The sequence below is a fragment of the Peromyscus maniculatus genome, chromosome 14 (genome assembly GCF_049852395.1).
Source record: "Peromyscus maniculatus bairdii isolate BWxNUB_F1_BW_parent chromosome 14, HU_Pman_BW_mat_3.1, whole genome shotgun sequence".
NCBI classification, from domain to species: Eukaryota; Metazoa; Chordata; class Mammalia; order Rodentia; family Cricetidae; genus Peromyscus; species Peromyscus maniculatus.
The window spans coordinates 56,436,351-56,447,160 of NC_134865.1; the positions used below are offsets into that span (position 1 = coordinate 56,436,351).

At 46.9% G+C, this 10,810-nt stretch overlaps 1 protein-coding gene across 2 annotated transcripts; it reads left to right on the top strand.

Annotated features, from left to right (window-relative positions):
* Positions 1-8,248, top strand: LOC102928561 (acyl-coenzyme A thioesterase 5-like). Of its 2 annotated transcripts, XM_042260897.2 has the most exons (3): positions 1-472; positions 4,960-5,162; positions 7,537-8,248. In XM_042260897.2, the coding sequence occupies exons 1-3, from the start codon at positions 16-18 to the stop codon at positions 8,140-8,142; spliced, it is 1,266 nt and encodes a 421-aa protein (XP_042116831.2). In that variant the 5' UTR covers positions 1-15; the 3' UTR covers positions 8,143-8,248. The 2 variants fall into 2 exon arrangements, with proteins under 2 accessions (XP_042116831.2, XP_076407158.1); XM_076551043.1 differs by lacking the exon at positions 4,960-5,162 and having other exon boundaries at positions 7,537-7,815.
* Positions 8,249-10,810: the final 2,562 nt, after the last annotated feature.

The window sequence follows — 10,810 nt, forward strand, 5'->3', positions numbered from 1 at the left end:
TTCCTCGGTGTCAGGATGGTGCCAATGGTAAGCCTGGAGCCCGCGGGCCGCAGCTGCTGGGACGAGCCGCTGAGCATCGCCGTGCACGGCCTGGCCCCCGAGCAGCCCGTCACGCTGCGCGCCGCCCTGCGCGACGAGAAAGGCGCGCGCTTCCGCGCCCACGCGCGCTACCGCGCCGACGCCCACGGCCGCCTGGACCTGGCGCGCGCGCCCGCGCTGGGCGGCAGCTTCGCGGGGCTCGAGCCCATGGGGCTGCTCTGGGCCCTGGAGCCCGAGCGGCCTTTCTGGCGCCTGGTCAAGCGCGACGTGCGGACGCCCTTCGTGGTGGAGCTGGAGGTGCTGGACGGCCACGAGCCCGACGGCGGGCGGCTGCTGGCGCGGGCGGTGCACGAGCGTCACTTCATGGCTCCCGGGGTGCGGCGCGTGCCCGTGCGCGAGGGCCGTGTGCGCGCCACGCTCTTCCTGCCCCCAGGTGAGCCGCCTCCCACCTGTGCTTGCAGCCCGGGATGCTTCGTGGGTGCGTTGCCTGGGCCCCTCTTCCCTGTCTGCCACGCTCCCCAGGGGTCCTTGGAGGTCAGGGGCCCCTGGAAAAGCCCTTCTGACTTGGGTTCATGGCTGGGGGAGCCCTGAACTGCAGGTCAACTCAGGAGCAACATCTGAGGTTGCTTAGGCATGCAGAGGATCAGGGCTCGCCCAAGCCCCCTGAACTAGAAATCTTCCCTGTGATAGTACGCCCCGCGGGTGCTTGTGCAAGGGTTCACGTTTGGCATTGACTGTTCTAGAACTGTCCTTCAGGCAAGATGGGCCAGCGCAAGCACTGGGGAACTTTCTAACTTGCAGGACTTGAGTGCCACTCTTGAGTCCGGAATCTGAAAGCCTGGGTGGGTGATGCCGAGGTAATTCCCTGGGTAAAAGAGCCACAGCTCTGAGAGGAACTTGAGTTCAGTGACTCACAGAGAGATGCTCTAGGGGGTTTGGCCAGGGATGTTCATGACACTGAGCTGTTGAAATGCTGATAAAAGCAGTTTGGAGATCATCCTAGGATAAGGATGCTGTATTTCTTACACAACAGTTAATCCGTGGTGCTGCACGTTTTGATGGCCCCATTACTGCTGTAGAAGATGGTTGGAATGTACATGGCTCTGGCAGACAGCCTAAAAATAGGATAGCTACATGTTTATACAGAAACGAAAAATTCATCAGCACTAAAGGACCTTTGATAAGAGATTTTCATGATCCCTTTCCTTGACTTCCTCATGGGCACCTGTGTTTCCTTCCTATTCTAAATCTGTCATAACCTAGTATCCTAACTAGGACACTGTATTTAAAGTTCAGAGCATCTTGGGGTCACTAGACGTTAAACCCAGGTTTCACTACCACTGTTTAATTTTCCAAGGTCCATTTTTCTACCCTGTCCTGATTGTAACTTGCAGTCAACTAAGTTTCCCTTGTCAGGGACCATTTCACATTGTAATCTGTCTGTGTTAGGACAAGCCCACTTGAGAGTTCTACATCTTGACGCACAGGCAGTAGAACGAGACTCACACTGGGTATGGCTTGAGCCTAAATGAGACCTCAAAACCCACTCCCGCAGGGACACACTTCCTAAGAGTGCCACTCACTATGGCTCAAGCATTCACACGCGTGATTCTCTAGGGGCCACTCAACCCACCACAATTGGTTAGAAAAATGGGTGAGTGTTGTAGGATGATCTTTTTGTACGCCCCCGCCACCCTGCTGAATTTAAGTTTTAAGAGCTAGTTGGGAATAAGCCTAAGCTAAGGCCAAGCTTTCATACTTAATAAGAAGACTCCCTGTCATTATTTGGGAGCTGGAGGTCCAAAGAAAGTTCAACAACAGGTGAGCTACAGTTTCTAGGAGGGACGAAAATCTATATATGCTTTGAAGGAGGTGATTGGGTGATTAGGACTTGGTGACTGTGGACAACTGGAATGTTGCAGGCCAAAGCCAAATAAATGATCTGGGAGTATCTTTAGCCCTTAAAATAGCCAGTTACTGCCTACCCAACATTCCTGTAACTCTTAGGTAAATCTTTTTTTGGAATGTACAGACCTCTAACTTCCACCAACCCAGAGGCTCAATATGTTGTCCAGTAACACACCTACTTGATGTTTCCACCAATGTGCTTTAAAAGGACCTTGATTTCTGGTGTGTGTGTGTGTGTGTGTGTGTGTGTGTGTGTGTGTGTGTGTACTCAAGGAGGCCAGAAGAGAGCATCAGATTCCCTGGAGCCAGTATTACAGGCAGTTGTGAGCCCCAACATGGGTGCTGGGAACTGAACTTGGGTCTCTGGGTAAGCAACAAGTATGGTTAACTACTTTCTCCAACCCAATTTGTGATTTTTCTGGGAGGAGGAGGGCATTGTTCTTGTTATGCCTTAGTTACTTTTTTTATTGCTGTGATAAGACGCCACGATTAAGGCAACAAATAAAAGAAAGAGTTTATTGGGGGCTTACTTACAGTTTCAGAAGGCTAGAGTCCATGATCATCATGGCCAGGAGCATGACAGCAGGCAGGCAGGCAGGCGTGGCTCTGGAGCAGTAGCTGAGAGCTCTCATATGATCAGGGAGCACAAGGCAGAGAGAGACAACTGGAACTGATGGCCTTGGAAACCTCAGAGCCCAGTGACACACCTCCTCCAACAAGACCATCCTTCTTAGTCCTTCTCAGTGTCACCAGTGGGGGACCAAGTATTCAAATGAAGGAGCCTGTCAGGGGGGCCATTTTCATTCAGACCACCACGTGTTTTCATGAAAACTTGATGGAACTATTACCATGTAGGAACATGGTATTTGGGACAACCTTAATCCATGTTCCCTGGAGCACCCTCATCCAGGTTTGGGTTCAAAATAAACTATTTCTTATTCTCCTTGAGCTGTTTTACATGAACAAATTGAGTTTTCATATGTCTACACTTGAGATGAACTACAGATGTTAAAAACATATGACTGTGGTCAGGTGGTGGTGGCACAGGCCTTTAATCCCAGCACTCAGGAGGCAGAGGCAGGCTGATCTTTGTGAGTTCAAGATCAGCCTGGTCAACAGAATGAGTTCCAGGACAGGCTCCAAAGCTACACAGAGAAACCCTGTCTCAAAAACAAAAAACAAACAAACAAAATATGGGAACGTGCCAGGCAATGGTGGTGCACATTATTGATCCCAGTACTTGGGAGGCAGATGCAGGCAGATCTCTGAGTTTGAGGCCAGCCTGGTCTACAGAGCTAGTTCCAGGACAGCAAGGGATATTACACAAAGAAACCCTGTCTCAAAAAACATAGTACTACTAATACTAATAACAATGTCTGTAGAGTGTGGGAGTTTATAAAGATGTGTGGTGTGTGTTGGTGTATGAAAGGAACATGTATAATAACTTTTCTAAGCAAGCAGGTGTATTTGCATAGTTGGAATATGCATCAACCATTAAGCAGAAATAAAGTTTAATGTATAAACTAATTAAAAGATCATGTTGGAGTGATGGCTCAGCAGTTAGTAGCGTTTGCAGCTCTTGCAGAAAAGTTCAGTTCCCAGCACCCACACTTTATCTCAGAACCATCGCCAGCTCCAGTTCCAGGAGAACCAGCTCCCTCTTCTGACCTCCACGCTCACGAGTACCTGGCATACATGTGGTATAGATGTGCTTGCAGGTAAAACACCCATACACATTATATATATATATATATTTGCCTGCTTGCATGTCTATGTGAGGGTGTCAGAAGCCTTGGAACTGGAGTTGTGGACAGTGTGAGCTTCCATGTGGGTGCTGGGAATTGAACCCTGGTCCTCTGGAAGAACAGCCAGTACTCCTAACCACTGAGCCATCTCTCCAGCCCCCCCCCCCCCCAAATACGTAAATTTTTTTAAAAACCCAAAAGAACAAAAATTTCAGAGCAAAGGATGTGCCTTTATAACATCGGGACCAAGAAGAATTTCTTGCTGACTCAAAAAACACAAAGAAAATAGAAAAACCGGCTGGGCGGTGGTGGCGCGAAAAACCAGAAAAAAAAAAAAAGAAAGAAAAAAGAAAATAGAAAAACCTTGGTGAGACAAACAAAAGATAAGGAAGGTCGGGTCATAAAAACCCAGAAGCTTGGGGCTGGAGACATGGAGAGCTCACTACTCTTGCAGAAGACCTGAATTCACCTCCCATGACTCAAATGGCAACTCACAGCTGTCCATAAAGGCATTTTCAGGGGATCTGATGTCTGCTTCTGGCCTCCAAGGGTACTAATCACTGATAGAACTATACCCCCAAATACTCAAACACATGAATATTAATAATTTTTTAAAAGTTTTGTTTGTCATGACAGGGTTTCTCTCTGTAGCCCTGGCTGTCCTGGAACTCATTCTGTAGACCAGGCTGGCCTCGAACTCAGAGATCTGCCTGCCTCTGCCTCCCGAGTGCTGGGATTAAAGGCGTGTGCCATCATGCCCTGCTACTAATAAATGATTTTTAAATCTTGGAATTTACAAGCAAGTACAGATAAATGTGGACTTCATTTGACTCTTTGGTAGCAATCTTGAAAAATCACAAGCCTTTGCATAGAATGTAGAGACACTACCTGAGAATTTAGAATTTCTTTCATAATTTTTTTTCAAGATTATCAATGATAGGTCTTGATATCACAATACTTTGGAAGTGCAATTAATCAGATCTTTTCATTACAAACACATTTTTTAAAATTCTGGATGGTTTAAGCAGGAAAGAAATGTGCTGTGAGGTCACTGATTTAGGAATACAATGGAACAGGCACTGGGAAATTGGGACCAAATACCTGAGAGGATCCTAGGGAACCTCTACAAAGAACAGAGCACCTAGTCCCAGCACCCAGCCAAAGGTTGACATCCATGATGATGGACACTCGGGGCTCCAGTGAACTCGATGCTGTTGAGCTGAGTAAAGGGTAAACTGTCTCTCCCTCTTGTGTCTCTCTTTCTAAGGAAATGGACCCTTCCCTGGAATCATAGACATTTTTGGAGTTGGAGGTGGCCTTCTGGAGTATCGGGCTAGCCTGCTGGCTGGGAAGGGTTTTGCTGTCCTGGCTCTGGCTTATTATAACTACGATGACCTCCCCAAGGGCTTGGATGCCTTTCACCTGGAGTACTTTGAGGAAGCCGTGAACTACCTGCTCAGGCACCCTCAGGTTGGCTGATACTTTTGTCGTTTGGTTTAGAAGCATCCATCCCCCAAGGCAGGATTTTTAATCCGGTTGCTAAGGCACAGTGTGGGAGGCCTACTCCCACTTTTCCTCCAGGGTACTGTACTCTTGAGGAGGGAGAAGTGCGAAATAATTAGATAGAAATATAGAGGGGAGAGAGACAGATAGAAACACAGGATAGCTCGGAAGGGCCTGGATCCTTAACCACCGGCCCCTTCCGTCTCTTCTAAAGGGCTTTTTAAAGGAATGCCAAGGGGTGGAGCAAAAGACCTTCCCCCAGCACAGCTAAGTACAGACCCTTCCGAGCTAACCTGGTAACCGCACACATGGTCAAGCAATCCTCTAATGCAGTTCTGCTGGGTAAAGCAAGCTCAGATCTCACTAGGAAACCTTTGTGGGCTTCCACAGCACAGTGATATAATGAAACATTAGATTGTTTTTATTGTTTTAAAAAGTTTTTATGTATATGAGTATTTTGCCTGCCTGCATGTTTGTGAACCACATGTGTGCCTGATGCCTGTGAAGGCAAGAAGAGGGCTTTTGTATCCCTTGGAACTGGAATTACAGACAGTTGTGAGCTTCCATGTGGATGCTAAGCACTGAGTCATTTCTCCAGCTCCCAATATCTAGTCTTTTGCAAAGTTAAAAAGGAAAGTCGCAGTGGTGGCGCACGCCTTTAATCCCAGCACTCGGGAGGCAGAGCCAGGCGGATCTCTGTGAGTTCGAGGCCAGCCTGGGCTACCAAGTGAGTTCCAGGACAGGCACCAAAACTACACAGAGAAACCCTGTCTCGAAAGAAAAAAAAAAAAAAAAAGGAAAGTCAATTTTTGAACTAGATAAGGCATCTGACAATGGAAGCATGCAGACAAGAGCCTGATATCATGGTTCGTCCAGAAAGGAGGCTACCTGGGGTATGGGCACAGTCAGTGTAAAGATTAGAGCAGGCCAAGGTAACCCACAGCTGGGCCGGGTCCCTGAGCGGCATCATTGCTTTGCTTGAGTGTGGGGCAAGGCGGAGACCGATGTGGACAACAGAAAATCACATTCAGTGTGAACAAGGAAACGAAGAGGCCACTCCTGAAGCCCAGCAGAAGTGAGAGCTGACGGGAGGAGCCTAGTTTGGCAAAGCTTTCCTGTTAGAAGCAGTAGAGCCGTTGTCTGGGAACTTGTCCTATTGATTACGGTTTTGTAAACCTCCCAGTGCCTGCTACCACTTATGTGTTAGAAGAAAATCCACACCGAAGGAAGAGTGGACCAGGTCTGCCAAGGAGGTTTTTATTTATACATACCTCTCCATGATTTTGTAATATTTATATATACCACTAAATAAGTACCTTTATAATGATATCAAATAACTCTTTGATAAAAGTAACACTAATTTCAGTTTGGGAGACTTTTGTTTCTCTCTGTTCTGGCTAGTTTTATGTCAGCATGAAAAAGCTAAAGTCATTGGAGAGGAGGAAACCTCAACTGAGAAAATGTAAGATGGGTCTGCAGGGAAGTCTGTGGAACATTTTCTTAATGTGGGGGAACCCACCCAGTTGTGGGTGGTGTCACCCCTGGGCTGGTGTGTTCCTGGGTTCTATAAGAAAGCAAATTGAACAGGGAAGTCTGTGGAACATTTTCTTAATTAGTGATGTGGGGGAACCCACCCAGTTGTGGGTAGTGTCACCCCTGGGCTTGTGTGTTCCTGGATTCTATAAGAAAGCAAATTGAACAAGCCATGAAGGACAAGCCAGTAAGCAGCACTCTTCCATGGCCTCTGCATCAGCTCCTGCCTCCAGGTTCCTGCCCTGTTTGAGTTCCTGTCCTGACTTCCTTCAAAGATGGGCTATGATGTGGATATGCAGGGCAAATAAACCCTTTCCTCCCCAACTTGCTTTTGGTCATGGAGTTTCATCACAGCAATGGTAACGCTAACTAAGACAATTGCTTTCTCTTCTTCTGTATGTACGTATGTATGTGTCTTACTCAGACTCTTATCCATAACAGAATATTACCTGCGTTCACATTAATACCATCAACTTACATGAGTGCAGTGCCCTCCAGTATAAAAACACCATAGGAAAAGAGCTAAGCTTTTCTTGACTTACCCACATGCTTCTTTTGACATATTCATGCTTAGGAATGAGCCTGTTATTTCCTATTTGAGCTTCATGTACACCTGGGGTCTTCAGTTGAGCCTCATCTTACCACTAGGGACATTGATTTGAAGAGACCTAATCACCTTTCAAAAGCCAGGATGGTGCAGAGGGAGATTCAGGCTCAGGCCGCCTTACATCCATAGGTTGGCATCACTAACTGTCTTACCCTCCAGATGAACTCCTCATCCCCTTTTTTCTCTATGTCTCTTTCTTAGGTCAAGGGACCAGGGATTGGCCTGCTGGGGACTTCCAAAGGGGCTCAACTCTGCCTCTCCATGGCCTCTTTCCTGAAAGGCATCACAGCTGCTGTCATAATCAATGGCTGTATGGCCAATATTGCTGGAACATTATACTATAAGGATGAGACCCTACCCCCTTTATGCATACATGAAAATCGTATCAGGGTGACCAAAGATGGCCTTAAAGATATTTTGGATGTTCTGAATTGCCCTTTAGAAGGACCTGACCAGAAGAGCATCATCCCTGTGGAAAGGTCAGACACGGCCTTCCTGTTGATTGTGGGTCAGGATGACCGCAACTGGAAGAGCGAGTTCTTTGCCAATGAGATCTCCAAACGCTTACAGGCCCATGGGAAGGAGAAGCCCCAGATCATCTGCTATCCCCAAACAGGGCACGATATTGAACCCCCTTATTTCCCTTGGTGCAAGGCTTACCTACATGCCTATTTTAACATGCCTGTCGTCTTTGGAGGGGAGCCCAGGCCTCATGCCATGGCCCAGGTGGATGCATGGCAGAAACTCCAGACTTTCTTCCACAAACATTTGGGTGGTGAAATGAGGACAATCCCAGCAAAACTGTGATTTTTTTTTTTTTGAATAGTGACATTTGTGATCCCTCCTGAGCAGGGCTGCTGCTGTTAGGATATGTATCCATTTTTTCTCCCTTTAATAAAGTCTTGAAGTTTTCCACCCAAAGGTGTTATGGACTGTCTTCCTTATTGGTTGGAGGACAGCGTGGTTCCTACTTTCTTATGGTGCCGAGGATTGAGCCCAGGGCTTGTGCATGGTAGGCTAGCACTCTGCCACTGGGCTATCCCACTCTACCTTAGAGGGCAGTGATTCATTTATTTTTTTAAAAAATTTTTCATGTAATATATTTTTATATTTTTTGGTTGTGAGCCTAGCCTTTAACGGCTGAGCTATCCCTCCAGCCCTCATGTAATATATTTTTATCACGTTTTCTCCTCCTGCGACTCCTCCCAGAATCTCCCCACCCAACTCTGTATTCTCTCACTCTCAAAACCAAACCAAACCGTAAAAGCAAAAAAAAAAAAAACAAAACAAAACAAACAAGCACACACACACACACACACACACACACACACACACACACACACCAACCAAATAAAAAACCATGGGGTTCATTTGTGTTAGTCAGCAACTGGGCATGGGACCTGCCCTGGAGTGTAGTTCATGTGCAGTCACCCTCCATTCGAGAAAAATGATTTTCCGTTTGTCAGTGGGTACCGATTCTAAATAGCTTTTTTGTTAGGACTGGGGCCCCATGTCTACTTTCCCCTCTCAGGGCTACGATCCCGTCTGGCTTGAACCTGTGCAGGTCTTATATGTCCTGCCACAGCCTCTGTGAGTTCATGTGTGCATCAATTCTGTCATGTCTGGAAAACACTACCTCCTTGGAATCATCCTATACCTCTGTCTCGAAAAAAAAACTTAAAACAACATTGTAAGAGCCAGGCTAGCCTTGAACTCACAGATATCCACCTGTCTCGAGGACTGGGATTAAAGGCAGGCACCACCACGACCTGGCTGCAATCTTTTTGCCTCCTCTTCTGCAAAGACCCTGAGCCCTGAGGGGAGGACTTTGATGGAGACATCCCATTTAGGGCTGAGTGCTCCAAAGTCTCTCACTCTGCACATTGTTCAGTTGTGGGCTCCTGCATTAATTCCCATCTACTGATGACGGCCAAGAGACACTGATCTGTGGGTGCTGCTGTATGGCATTAGGAACCTTTTACTGTATGTTCTTGGCAGAGCCATAGCATTTGGTCTTCTCCCAGGGAGGGAAGCGATTTTTAAGAAACGTTAAGAGGTAGGTTGAAGAGTGTTGACCACTCTGGAGGTGGTGGGACCTGGGAGAATAGAGCCTGAAAATGAGTCAGACTAAAGTCTCATGCAATAGCCAAGTTCATTCAGAGGATCAGACAGTTTAGACTCTCTGGGGTAAGAGGAGTCACGTGAGCAAAGTGAACAATAAGGGCAAGCCACGGGTGGCAAAATCATGTTTTTCCATAGAGGCATATACACAAGTAACAATAGCCAGTTGTAATGAGTCACTTGAAGTCCAGCCACTCCTGTCCGCGACCCCTGGGAGGGACACAAAAGCACATTTAAGAACAGTTTAGTGCTTTTGAGGAAACTGAGGTCACAAGACTCTTGTCTTTGTGTGTGTGTGTGTGTGTGTGTGTGTGTGTGTGTTGGTTTTTTGTTTTGGGGTTTTTTTTGGGGGGGGAGTTTTCTCACAAGCCCCCGGAATTCCTCACAAGGACTCCATTCTTGGGCCATGTTCCAACAGAAGGGTCTACCGGGCAAGGCTTGCAACTGTTACCAGGCAAGGCATGCACCTGGACGGCTACCCAGCCAGACATGCAGCTGACAGCACCACAGTTCTGAAAGAAAGAGTGAGTGACGTGGATTAGCCGTGCTTGCTAGATAATGCGGTTCAATAACTATTTCCCAATGACCGCTAGGAAATAAATCTTGCTGGATGTTTCCGGTGGCCATGTCAGAGGAGCAGCAGGTGCCGATTGACTTCAGGGTGTCAGCCCACCAGGAGGGAAAACCCTGATAGGTGAAGCTCACATAGGCAAGGCCCTGAGACCACAGACCCCAGGGTGTCTTTTGCTTCCGCTGTGCCTTTCCATGTTTGCCGCTGGCATCTTCCTCTGGTATCTGGCATGGTGTGAATGGGTATGGGGAGATCCCCACTGCCAGTGATGTAGTGTGTTTATCTCATGGAAACATCCCATTCTACTGGGCATTTTTTACCTGTGGATTATTATGAAGATGATTCTTTCCTAAGCTGTACTGTCTAATTGATGGTAATAATATTAGTTTATACGGAGTTTTGATAAATAAAAATAAATACAAGGAAATGTCACACAGCTAGGGCCTATGAGTGTCACCTATGGAGCTGCATAGATCAAAGTTCAGGTTAATGACTAAGGAAAACATTTGAGTCCCCAGGAGCCAGGCTGGCTCTAATTCTCTTAATGCTGAACGATGCAGTCACAGGTTTCAGTGTGCATCATTAGCTGAAACAAAGCCTTAAAATAACTTCAGGTTAGATCAGATGCTTTGATAATAGCTTTGAGATGAAAAACCCCAGAAAACAATCTAACATTCACAAGGACACATAACTGAGTTATAGCTTCCTTAGATTAGGGTAAAAAAAAAAAAACAAAGCAGCCCAATTGTTGCTAACTGATGTACTTTCCTTGCTAGGTTTCGT